Below are 13,694 nucleotides of genomic sequence, written 5' to 3'. Positions count from 1 at the left end.
TTACCATGCATAACAATACAAACAAAACATGTTTTCAATTTCGTTAATTTTTTGAAGTTTACGTGCTAATCTCAACTCTTCCTAACTCGATATTGAAGGGACCATCGAGTTAGGGAGGTATCGAGCTACAGAATACAAAACCAGTGTAACTGCGATCCAAGGGATCTTTAAGTTAGCCATGAAAACCAACTTAACCAACTGTTGACGCGAATCAACACCACTGAATTCTACTAGTCACTGTACTTTATTTACACTATACTACACTACTGTTCACTATTCACTTTCACTATTACTGTTCACTTCACTTAGATCGGGTTATATTCGCGGCGGTTGGAACATGGCTGACTCGTCTACGCGGAGGGATCGCGTATTTATAGCACCGCGCCACGTGGAATAGTCGCGATGCGCGTAGCTCGGTCACACACTCGTTCTAACTGGGACAGAGCCTGCTTCTCAACTTAGTGTTCAATGAGCACTTCCACAGTTATTAACTGGCGATCGGAGTAGGCTAGATCCTCCGTAGGGGACTAGACCGAGTAGAGCGGGCGTAGCGTAGTATAGTTTAAAAGTCGCAGTAGGCTAGCCCCACCGTCGGGGTCGTCGGGGCGCCAGTGAACCGGAAGTCATCCTCCAACCGTAATCGCTGGACCGACCAAGGCCAGGCTAGCTCGAACAGCAGCAGCGGAGAACGAGTAGTCGTAGAACAACAAAGGGCACATGAGCGCCCAGAAGAAGTTCAACAGGGCTCTGATGCGAGGCCAGCGTCGTCGCACAGAAAGCTGTCCATAGCCCCGGCGAGATCTTCAACCGCCAATTGGGCAAACCGAGTAGAAATTTCGTGGTGAGCAGCGTTTTTGACGACATTAAGCTCCAACAGCGAACTAGCAGAACAGCTAGAGAGGCTGAGATTGATGAAGTACATGAGCATAGCCCTCCCCCGATGTAGTTGCCTGTTGTGGTTCCGGGGGGGATCGAGGCACAGGAGCAATAGGGAAAGTTTTTTAGTGGTTAAGTACGGCTAACGTGAGTCCCATACCGTGCCAACGCACAACAGTCCAGACTTTTGAAGCTTTTTTGTACCCTTTGTACTATGAATTTAAAAAAAAAACAGTTAAGAGTAGAGTCTATGAATGGAGAGTTGCGCGAAGAGTGAGATTTCTTACGCGTCAAACAATTTATGTTTTATTTTCATACAAAAAATCTTGCCATGGGGGGAAGAAGGGTTAAAAATCCCGAAAATTGTCTTACGTAATTAATGGACAGCCCCTAAAGCCGTTGGTCCCGAGATGAACTAGCCCAGGGCTAAAAAACGACATTTGACTTCTTGCTCTGTTTGACTTCAGGTCATAATGTTTTTAAGGTTTGGAAACCCTCTCACATTTTTAAGAGCATACAAGATTGAATGGAGTTTCATTGGGTGCTGTTCAGATGAATTTTTGAAAATTCTTGCGATCTATGTTATTTTCAGAAGAAACTAAGGTGTCCAGTCCAGTGCAATTAATTAATCTGTGCATCTCTGCCCATCACGAACCGAAAATAATTGCACAACCTATTCAAGATTTTTAAACGATGTATACCAATAATATAAATAAACCTATAAGCATGTAAAAGGAGTTCTTTTCAGTCCTAGTAAGAAATTGTTTGTATTTGATTAGAAAGATTAGTTCCATTAATTAAAATACTTTTACATCTGTAGTCAATGGTTGACTTTGCGTTCACCCGGATAAAATAGCTTGATTGAACTCGCTTACCTTATCACGAATATACTTTCTGTTTTCTTCGATTTCTGCCAGTAACCTGCCTCTCAACGCTTGCAAGTTGGGCATTTCGTTACAGTCACGGATGTTCAGCATCGATGAGAAGTAGTTGTCCCAGACGGTTTTCCGGAAATACCGTGGCATCCGTGCCTTGATGTTCCAATTGACGATATCTTTCTGCACTTCCATGTATGTTCCGAACAGCATGACGTGTGTCGTTCCAGCAACACCGTACAGGTCTGGCTGATAAGTCCACGGCCTCCTTTCGAGCATTTCAATGCAAGTGAAACATTCCGTTGTTACGACCTTCCGGATAAAACGACAATATTATAGTAAACGTACATTCAATCTAGTCAAAATGCCTACTTTTCTGAAGGTTGTGTCCTTGGGAAACAATTTGAGATCAATGGAAACACCAAAGTCAATCAGTTGCACGCACGGTATCGCAGAATCCAAATCAACACTGTTGAAAAGAATAAGGAAAAATACAATGAAAGGGGTAGCACACTAGAATTTATATCAAACCTACGGATTCATTAGCAGAAAATTATCCGGTTTGATGTCGGCGTGGATGATCATACAGCTGTGCAGGTGGTCTATAATGGACAGTATCTGACTGGTGATGACCATGGCGATAAATTCATCGACGTTTTTGCTGGTCACTCGCTTAACTACGTTGCAGACGTCCAGAATGTTACCGAAACGTGAAAAAGGCGACACAAGTATGCTGGCATTATTTCCCACAATAGCGTAATCGACACTCATCATTCCGGGAAGCTGGAAGAAAATTATAAGAACAAATCAATATCATATGGGATACACACCGCTCTATTTGTAACCACTGTAAAATGTGAGACTTTTTAAAACCTGACTGAATCGCGAAGCTACAAATAAATACTAAATCGATTCAGTGAAGTTAGTTCTTAGTCGTTTGCAAATTTAGGAAAACTATACCGAAAAGACGGGAGTCAATGGTAGAACCAATAGCTAACGAAGAAAACCGCAAGTCGACCACGTTTTGATTGATACACAATTTTATCGACATCGAAACGTTTGGTGGCGCTAATATTGACTGCGAGCACTATCTGGTAGTGATAGAACGATGCACCATAACTATTCGTTATCAATAATGTACGGTACCGACGCCCGCTTCGGTACAACAAAGCGATATGGAAACAACCAGATGTTGTCACTGCATACGCGCAGTATCCTGATGCAGTATCTTCGGTGCGCTCTAGTTATCCTCGAAAATGGTAGGGTTGCTCTGCTGCTCATTGATGAGAAAACGCTTCAACCAAATCAGCTCCTGTCTGACCTCCACTAGTGCCGCGAAATTTGTCTCTTTCCCTATTGCTCAAAACTCAAAGACGGCTGCACCAAATTGCTTCATTTTTTTCACAACATACTCTTATTAATGTATTATTCCGAAGAGTGAATATCCGAATACGATACAAATTCTGTAGTCTGAGATATATTCGTGGGTAATGGCCACGCGTCGGTCCCCCAAGGAATTTTGGAATATCTCTCTCTCTCTCTCTCTCTCTCTCTCTCTCTCTCTCTCTCTCTCTCTCTCTCTCTCTCTCTCTCTCTCTCTCTCTCTCTCTCTCTCTCTCTCTCTCTCTCTCTCTCTCTCTCTCTCTCTCTCTCTCTCTCTCTCTCTCTCTCTCTCTCTCTCTCTCTCTCTCTCTCTCTCTCTCTCTCTCTCTCTCTCTCTCTCTCTCTCTCTCTCTCTCTCTCTCTCTCTCTCTCTCTCTCTCTCTCTCTCTCTCTCTCTCTCTCTCTCTCTCTCTCTCTCTCTCTCTCTCTCTCTCTCTCTCTCTCTCTCTCTCTCTCTCTCTCTCTCTCTCTCCTCTCTCTCTCTCTCTCTCTCTCTCTCTCTCTCTCTCTCTCTCTCTCTCTCTCTCTCTCTCTCTCTCTCTCTCTCTCTCTCTCTCTCTCTCTCTCTCTCTCTCTCTCTCTCTCTCTCTCTCTCTCTCTCTCTCTCTCTCTCTCTCTCTCTCTCTCTCTCTCTCTCTCTCTCTCTCTCTCTTCTCCAGGGCTTCAGTGAATCCTCCTTCGCCGCTGTTTTGTATCCTCGGGCTTGAGTCGAGTTACATCGCGCTGGCTTCCGTCCGCCTGGTGTTATACTACATCGATTAACGATCGCTATGAGTGTAACCGGCATCAACGCGCCAGTCCATGGTACCTAACAGGTCAGGCCTACAAAACGCCACCTCAATAATCTGTTCTGCACCATTTCTACGGAAGGTGGTGGGGTTGTCCCACTTCACTGCCTATGCATTTCACATCAACCTCGTCACCAAATACACTTCTTGTGCTAGTTGCTTATAGGCTGCACCCTTTCGCTTGGCGTCCTTCTTTAAGTAGTATTATTTCACCAATAGGGATCTTCCAAATAGGACGTCCATCATAAGGGGGAGGGGCGCTATGAAAGCGACATTTTTTTCCTTACTTTTATTTGTTAGGCACTCCGTGTACTTAGCCACTACTATGCCGAGTATCATATACAGAATCTATTTAAATCCTAGTTCATATCGCTATTTCTCTCATACATATTGGGGGTCAACGTGACGTAGTTGGCTGCACTCTCGCTTCATAAGCGGAAGGTCATGGGTTTGATTCCCAGTCCCCCCATCAAAAACCTTTTGTCAAGTCGCTGAAAGGTTCTGCGCGGGAGACTGTAACGTTCATTTCCAATTTAGTTAATTTCGAGCTAGTGCTAGTGCTCGAAGCTGCCGAGATAGCTGCCTCCTCGTGGCAGACTAAGTTGATCGAAGCGGGACCGGTGAGAAGAGCACGGCTGTGTTCAGGGAATGTGCCAAGGTAATTTAACTCGCAATGGCCGTATAACATGGAATGTTAACCACCGACTCTCTGCCAAAATAGGAATCCGTTTCGAGCATCATCCGGCACGGAAGTTCTGAAGGAACTAGCGTGACGTTTTGTGACGTTTGTGACGAATTCCCGTTCCACACAGAAGTCGACCCTAATCTCCAACCGTCCGTTTGGGAACGAGGAAAGCGCTGAGAAATACTGCGAAAAAGCGTCCCAAATCCACGGGTGAGTCACGCTAATCGGAAGCGTCCGCATGTTACTAATGAAGGCCGTTTAGGGCGCTTTTTTTTCGTTACTTTTTAATCCGAGGCAGCAAAGCATCCAATCCGGACAAACACTTGGCGGTGGGAGATCCTGGTGAATCGCTGGATCGAGGACCTAACAGATCTCGGTTGTCGGCAAGAGATCCAAGCCCGTCGGCCAGAAAAAATACCTGTCTGGTGGCATTCACAGAGTGGTCGGTGTCTGCTAACGGAGGTTCATCGAGCGCGAACGTAGTCAAGCTCCACAGTGAAGGGCATTCAGAGGAACGGAGGCGGTGCAAAAAGGTCCGAACAGCGAGACCATCGACCATTGTCGGCGCGAAGAAGACGGCGAGCAAGACGAGGTGACGAACTCTAGGGAGAAGAAGCCGTGAGTACACTATAGCATGCGCACAAGTGATGATCGCCCGCAGGGCAAGAAGGAGACCATAATCTGGCCGAAGACCATAGCATAGGGCATTAGCGTAGGAGTTAGCATTATCGAAGGCGTGTGATAGATGTGTGTGGGAGCGCTAAAATACAGAATGCTTCGAAATTAATTTTGTGGCTCTATATTCTTTTTGTTTGAGGGAAAAACCCAACAAGACGGTGCTATAAAGGGGAGCACCCGTCAATCTCGGCAATCAGACGGCGACTGGACTATGTATTTCTCTCGGATGGCAAATCATCCAACATTTCACTGGAATAATGGCAACCGACCAACAATGCAAACTCAACCGGAATACTCTCGATGGACTCGTTGGATACAACATATTAGCTGTGTTCAACGAGCTGCTCGAACTTGGTTGCAACCACTTGCGAGTCAGGTTTTGGTGTTCATTGAGCCACTCCAACCTACTTCGAGTCGCTCGGGTTTGTGTTCATTGAGCCGAGTCCAACCAACTCCGAGTCGCTCGAAACAGGTTGGAAGCTAGAGTCCGAGCTAGTTCAACCAGCTCGCAGTAGCTCGTGTTTTTGACGTTCAAAACGTAAACATTGAGAAAAAAAAAAAGCAAAATTCCGAAGCGATACGGATTGTTAAGTGCGCGAATTTTTTTTCACGTGGAATTCCGGTAAATTAGTGCGGAGAGTGACAGTTTTTCATAACAAACCGAAGGTGACCGAAAAAGAGCGTTCATTGAGAAAGCAGCTTGGAGTTGCTCGAAGTAGCTTTGACAGTTATTTGTTGACAAAAAATACGAGCTAGTACAACCAACCCCGAGCAAGTTCGATCAAAGTCATTGAACACAGCTATTGTCAACAATGTAGAAGCAGCAGGAGATGTCCTTTCTGTCGGTAAAGCAGAAGAGGATTGATCACAAAAAAAAAATAGAATAGTTGAAGATGCCACATTGCGAAGATAGCTGACTTTGTGCTAAAATGAGGGAGTTAGTACTTGTCAAATGTGAACCCGGGTAGAGGTGAATAACAAAATAATGGTAAAATAAGAACAAATTTTGCAATCATATCTAGTTTAACCATTATTATGTTATTAATCTATGACATTAAAAATCGCATCAATAGCAAAACAAACTATCATAGAAAAATTTGTCATTGATATGTTATACTTAAAATTCATGTAATAACTAATCGATAACAAAATATACTATCATGGTAAAATTTGCTATTTGTGCAAAAATACTAAAAACATTGAATATCTAAGGAATAACAAACATCGCCATCATAGTAAAATATGTCATTATTTTGATATTTGAAAACTTTATTTAAATAATTCATGAGAACAAACCAATATCAAATTTTGCCATAATAGCTCATTTTACTATTTGTATGATATTCATTAAAGATTCAAAAAGCAAAAGTTTTTTAGCAGGCAAGCTAAACGTTCATTTTTAAATCATGCCAAATTTAGATATTAAAGTCAAAGAACTAAAATTAGCATTATTTTGATCTACTCGTGAATAGCTTATTTAGTTATTATTATTATTTTTTTTTTTTGTGGTATTCAGTTGGAGCTGCCTGACAGCTTAACTTGTCAAGGCTGAACCCTCGGTCTGGCTTTTGCCAAGTTTCCCCTCTACCAGGACCAATACTCAGACGGACTAGGCAATGGCGCCCACATGAACACTGTTTTTTATTAGTATTGTGACGTGGTAGTTTTTGAAAAGTACCCATATTCCCTTGCTTCTGAGAAAAGGAAGCATTATGAAAATCAGCAGCTCCATTAGAATTTGTTTGAAATAGTAGTGTAGAATTTGTTTGAAATAGTAGTGCATTACTAATACTGTCTAGTCGAAATGGTTTTGAATAATTTGTCATACAAGTGCTATTCTGATTACTATTGTCTTTTACGTAAGATTAGAGTCTTAAATGTCAAGTGTCGTCAAGTCTTAACAAAATTAGGCTGTTTAGTAGTAGTTCTAGTTAATTTCATTTTTTGTTGTTAAAAGTATTTATTGGTCATTACGTTCATATATCCTTAAAGAAAAAAGTCGCTTTCCTTGTCTGTTCAACAATTTTTCGAAACTAGCAAGTGTACCCTAATGATCGATCTCAGCGTCTTAGTTTCCATAGTCATTTTTATAGTGAATATTGAAGAGTAAAGTTACCTTAGGCTTCTATTACAGTCTCCTACAAGATTCACTTTTCGGTGGCAAATGCAATGCTTCACAACGCCTACTTTCTACTTGTAAATTTTGCGAAAATGAAGCTGGAATTAGATTATTTATACCGCTGTTACAAAAGAGGTATTTCTTATTATGGCAATGTAAAAACCATATTAAAATAAGATTGTCGCCACTTATTTCTACTCAGTGAATCTACTAGTCATTTTCCTAAGAGTTCCTATGTATTCCCTACGTCGTATATGATAACGATGTATCTTATCTAGCTAGCTAATAGTAAGAGTGGCTACGGATCATTCTGGTTAGCAAAAGGCAAACTGAACGTCACCAATAGTATTAATGTCCACTTCGAATAGATTAATTATTTGAAATGGGCATCAATTCTATCAATGACGCAGAATGTCCGTTGGATCACATCCGAGATATTATTGCGTCTATGCCATATGAATTATGACGCGGCTTTAAGCAAAAAGTGCCAAAATGTGATACCACCACTACAGGTTACGCCTTTGGTTTCCATCATATGGGCTAATGGATTATGCCCTCCCATCGCGGCAAGGTCGCATAACCAAGGGGAGGGATTTAGTTATTATTTTGTTATTAATATCAAAATAATAACATATTTTGTTATTTGCGATTGCCTATATTTTTACTATTATTTTGTTATTACAATGGCAAAATATGTTATGATTTAGTTTTTATGCCATACAAACTCAGTTATTATTTTTGTTATTTTATCTCTTATTTCAAACAAACAAATAACAAATTTTGCTATTCAAACATTCTATTTTAATGGTAAATTTTGTTATTCGTTTGCTATTTTCCTCTACCCGGGAAATCAGCTCGCGTAGTGCCTATGTGGACAATAGAGCTAATGTGGCATCTGTATTCCACATGTCATCCAATCCCGCATAGCAACCATAGTTTCTAGAAGGACCACACCAGTGGTACCTACCGCGAAAGTCAAAACGTTCCCATAGCATCGAACTGCTTAGGCGACACATGCAATGTACGCATAAGCAGGACGATGACCACCAACCGTTTCGACAAATCTGACATGACAATAATGTGTCATACTCTTATTTCAATTTCTCAAAGCACAGTCGGTAAGTTATCACCAAGTGCCTTCAGCCTTGAAACTGCCTTCTCCACATGTGCATTCATTCTCTCTCTTTCTTTCTCGATACCGATCGTTATCGATCGCTCACACGAATACATGCATATGATATCCAGCTACCTCCAGTAGGACCTAATGTTAAACGAAACTTTGAATAAACGATTCATTCTATTATCAACCTCAGTCAAGTAGAGTTGAGGATCATTTCACTTCGAAAAACCATTATCAAGGCTGATCGCCTCATGGCGACCGGACTGTGAATCAAAGTGAAAATTGTACTAAAATATTTGAACACATCATGTTAGTGAAAGTTCTGTTCCTGATAACAACGATTATTCTTTGGTGCTTTGCTTATACGTTGTGGAAAATGCTAACGGTATATTATCAGTGAAAAGCAAAAATGGGCAAAAGCAGTTCAAAACCAAAAATAACCACGATGCAATCTGTAACGTCCGTAAGCAGCAGGAGTGCAGTGACTTAAAAAGTGTATTATGCCAATCAATGACCATGTATTACATACATCAACGGCTGACTATGAAGTAATGCAATCCGTAACGTCAGCAGCAGGAGCGCCCTGACTTCAAAAGTGTATTAAACCCAGGGCTAAACGGCAACTTGGAGTGGCCCGGTCGATGGCTAAATAATCGGCAACATGGAGCGGCCAAGGGAGGATTACGGGCGTTGCCCGTCAAGTCATTGTTGAAGCCAACGACTTACAAGGCATTTTAAACGCAGTAAAACAACACTGTGAACCAAAAACAACTTCTGATAATATCATTGCCAAGCTCAAAGCCGTGAAACAGAAAGATTCTGCGGAATCGTTCTGCAATGAAGTGGAAAAACTGACGGCACAACTTAAAGCTACCTACGTCAGGGAACAAATCCCTTTAGATAGAGCAAGTATTATGGCAACAAAAAAGGCGTCGATGCTCTAATTGATGGAACCAAAAGCAGCGACACTAAAATTATTTTGAAAGCTGGTACCTTTTCAAAGATTTCTGATGCGGTACAAAAGCTAATGGAAAATGACAAACCAACTCCCACGACACACAACGCTCAAATCTTTACTCTAAGAGGTACAAATTCACAATATCGCGGTAGAAATATTAATCACGGTCGAGGAAATTTTTACAACACTAGAGGAAACCACAATAATTCGCATAGATATCGTGGAAATTATCATCATCAGCGAGGAAATTTTCACAACAGAGGAAATTTTAATAGAAATGACCAACAAACAAGAGGGTCGTACCTCCATCGTGGATCATATCCACAGAGAGGACATTTTAATGCGCATCACGGAATGTTTTTAGCTCAACACATTCCACAACACCCAATGCCACAGCAACAAAATCTCCCGCAAATACAGCAAACTTCCCAGGTATCCCCAGCAATCCACCAAAGCAATCAAAATGCACCTCAAATTTTTTTAGGTATCCCCCAGGGGCAGTTTATGCGATAAACCTTGCCCAATTTTGTACTTTTAAATATTGAAGGTTCCTAGCAACAATGTAGCTTCATAGTTGATTGTGGCTCAGACATTTCCGTTCTGAAAATCAGTAAAATTAAATCCCAACAATACTATAATCCAAATGACAACTGCACAATTTCTGGAATAGGTAATGGTACTGTAACCTCCTATGGAAGTATCATTACTAAATTACAAATTAACGAAGAGTCTTTGCAACATAAAATTCATTTAGTGGACAACACTTTCCCAATCCCCACGGATGGAATTTCGGGAAGAGACTTTTTTACAGCATACAGGTGTTGTATAGATTACAACACTTGGATGCTTACAATTAAAACTCACCACAATATTACTTCAATTCCAATTTTTAACGAAGCAAAAACAAAACATATTATTCCCCCAAAATGTGAAATAATTAAAAAAATTAATTTGTCTGATCTCTCAGAAGATATGGTTACCATATCCAACGAAATAGCACCCGGATTAGTGTAAATATGCAAATTGCATAATTAATAACGACAACAAATTCTTAAAATTTATCAACACTACGAATGATAATTTGATTATTCCCGAAAACTTCTTTCCGAATATGACACCATTGCGAAATTATTGCTACCACAATAAGATTTCTCCACACACAACGAACAATCTAAGAAACGAACAATTGCTACGCGAGTTACAACTAAAAATATTGACCCAAAAATAAAACCAGATCTTGAACGTCTATGTATGGAATACAATGGCATATTCACATTACAAGACGATAGCCTCACTACAAATAATTTTTACGAACAGGAAATTTTGCTGAATGACAATTCTCTTGTTTATATTAAAAATTACAGAACCCCGGAAGCACAAAAAACTGAAACCGAAGTACAAGTTCAAAACATGTTAGATTAAAATATTATTCAACCTTCAATTTCTTCATACAATTCCCCAATATTACTTGTTCCAAAGAAAACGGCTTCCGATGATAAAAAATGGAGATTAGTTATTGATTTTCGACAACTAAATAAGAAAATCGTACCAGATAAATTTCCGTTACCTAGGATTGATGAAATATTAGACCAATTAGGCAGAGCAAGATACTTTTCTACGCTTGACCTAATGTCTGGATTTCATCAAATTCCTTTACACCAGCATTGTAGAAAATTCACAGCATTTACAGCAGGGAATGGTCATTTCGAGTTTACTAGGCTTCCGTTTGGACTAAACATTAGTCCGAACAGTTTTCAGCGCATGATGACGCTGGCGCTTAGTGGCCTACCACCCGAATGCGCATTCCTTTATTTAGATGACATAATTGTTATTGGATGTTCGTTGAGTCATCACCTTAATAATCTTTCCAACGTTTTTGCTCGGATGAGAAGTTGCAATTTAAAATTAAATCCGAAAAAGTGTTGTTTTTCAGATCAGAGGTCACATTTCTTGGCCATCACGTTTCACAGGAAGGAGTACAACCTGATAAAACTAAGTACTCAATTATAAAACAATACCCAGTACCGAAAAATGCTGACGAAACACGTAGATTTGTTGCATTCTGCAACTACTACAGACGTTTCATACCTAATTTCGTCGAAATTTCACACCCACTGAACCACCTTACCAAAAAGGATACAAAATTCGAGTGGAATGAACAATGCCAGAAAGCATTTCTTACATTAAAACACCAATTATTATCACCAAGAATTTTAAAATTCCCAAATTTTAAGAAAGACTTCATTATCACGACTGACGCCTCAAAAGTGGCTTGTGGAGCAGTTCTAGCTCAAGAGTATGACGATATCGAATTACCTGTGGCATTCGCCAGCCGAACGTTCACGAAAGGTGAAGCGAATAAGTCAACTATAGAGCGTGAACTAGCCGCTATCCACTGGGCGATTAAATATTTTCGAACATATGTATACTGCCGTGAATCGCAAGTCAGTCCCATCTGTAAAAAGTAGGCATTGAGAAAATGGGCTGTGAAGTTTTCAAACTCGTTTTCCATACAAATATTCAAAAAAATCCAGAGGATTGGAACATGTTCCAATCTTAATGAAACTTTCACAACTTGCTTATCATTATGATATCTTACCGAGAAAAATATAAAGATAATCAAAACAAGTTGCATTTTGGTGGTCCACGGTGCGAAAGTCTGTAGTGGGACTGATATGCGGTTACTTTTCATTATGGGACAATTTGACTTGCTGTTTTTTCCTAATTTTTCCGAACAAATCATTTTATTTTATTAGTGCAGCTGAAAGAGCATTGGAAAAGATGTTGAAAATTGAACTCAACTCAATTTTGACGAAAATGCAGATGGGACTGACTTGCGATTCACGGCAGTATATGGCAGAAAATTTGTAATTAAAACCGACCATCGACCGCTTGTTTATTTATTTACCATGAAAGACCCTTCATCCAAGCTAACACAAATGCGATTGGACTTGGAAGAATATGACTTCGTAGTACAATATATAAAAGGCAAAAGCAATGTTATTTCAGATGCACTCTCCAGAGTAGATCTAGATGTACAAGAACTTAAAAGTATGTATATATGTTCCGTGTACGGAAGGAGTCATGTGATGCGTGAACATATTTGCAATCCTTTTCCTTCCATTTCTATCCCGCGCGTGTGGAGACTTTTCTTTCACGCCCCACCTTCATGCACGATCACGCCACGCAAGGCTCTGTGCAGAGGAAGGAAGTGTGAAAAAGTACAGTCTTCGAGTGTCGACAGCAACCAACGTGTTTAGAAGAAAGTTCCAACTCACGTGTTAATTTAGTTAATTAAAGAGTAGTTAAGTGTAAAACCCAGTGTTTTAGATCATTTCCCAGTAACCCAGTCCTAGTTCCGAAGAAGTGTCCTCCCGAAAGAGCCGTAAAGTGTATCGGCTACAAGACGAAGCGTCCAGCGAGGGATCCTTACCCTCTAGCTTCGGCCGTCCTCCCGGAAAAGTGTTACAGTCCACTTTGCTCGTTCCCCCAGACGGAACATTGGTCCTTCAAGCCGGATTCGTGATCCGGTAGTGATTTAGTGATCCTCCTTGGACTGAGTTACTGGTGAAAAGAGAGATAGACTCTGAAAAAGTGAAGTTGACGAAACCGGAAGTGAAAGTGTTCCAAAATGTCGCTCGTGCATAGCCCTAAAAAGACCCGTTCGGGAGTGCAGCACGGCGACACAAGTGAAGAAGAAAAAGAAAATCAGAATCGTTTGGCCTGCGCAAAGGAATCGCTGATCCGGAAGATTGGTGTCCTGAGCCGTCAGCGTTCCAAGGCAGCCGATAAAATAAAGCGGATCGGAGGAATTCTGATCGACGACGATGCCGACGTGTCCGTGCCGAAGCTGAAGGTGTATGCCAGAAACGTGGATGCCATCTACAGTGAGTTTAACGATTTCCACAACCAACTTGCTGAGATCCTGCCGGATGATGCAATGGATGACCACGATCAAGCGTACACCAGATTCGAGAAAGATTACCACGAAGTGTCGACGTACATCGAAGAGATGCTGATGGATGCAACGAAAAAGGAAACACCTGTCATCAAGCCCCAAGTGATCGTCCAGCAGCAGCCGCTAAAAGCACCGATACCAACATTCGATGGCCGATACGAGAATTGGCCAAAATTCAAGGCGATGTTCATAGACATTATGGACAGGTCCAATGATACTGATGCCATCAAATTGTATCACTTGGACAAGGCTCT

General features: G+C 41.0%; 1 protein-coding gene across 1 annotated transcript in view; it reads right to left on the bottom strand.

The window, feature by feature from the left end:
* Window positions 1-1,617: 1,617 nt before the first annotated feature.
* LOC5575051 overlaps window positions 1,618-13,694 on the bottom strand; it is a 70,957-nt gene continuing 58,880 nt past the window's right edge. Inside the window, exons 6-8 of the mRNA XM_021852712.1 lie at window positions 2,287-2,534; window positions 2,124-2,220; window positions 1,618-2,063 (exon numbers count right to left, since the gene is read on the bottom strand). Coding sequence (XP_021708404.1) covers window positions 1,716-2,063; window positions 2,124-2,220; window positions 2,287-2,534 — 693 coding nt within the window. The 3' untranslated portion in view covers window positions 1,618-1,715. The remainder of the gene's footprint in view (window positions 2,064-2,123; window positions 2,221-2,286; window positions 2,535-13,694) is intronic.

The sequence above is a fragment of the Aedes aegypti genome, chromosome 3 (assembly GCF_002204515.2).
Source record: "Aedes aegypti strain LVP_AGWG chromosome 3, AaegL5.0 Primary Assembly, whole genome shotgun sequence".
Classification (NCBI taxonomy): domain Eukaryota; kingdom Metazoa; phylum Arthropoda; class Insecta; order Diptera; family Culicidae; genus Aedes; species Aedes aegypti.
This window is presented reverse-complemented; position numbering and strand designations above follow the sequence as displayed.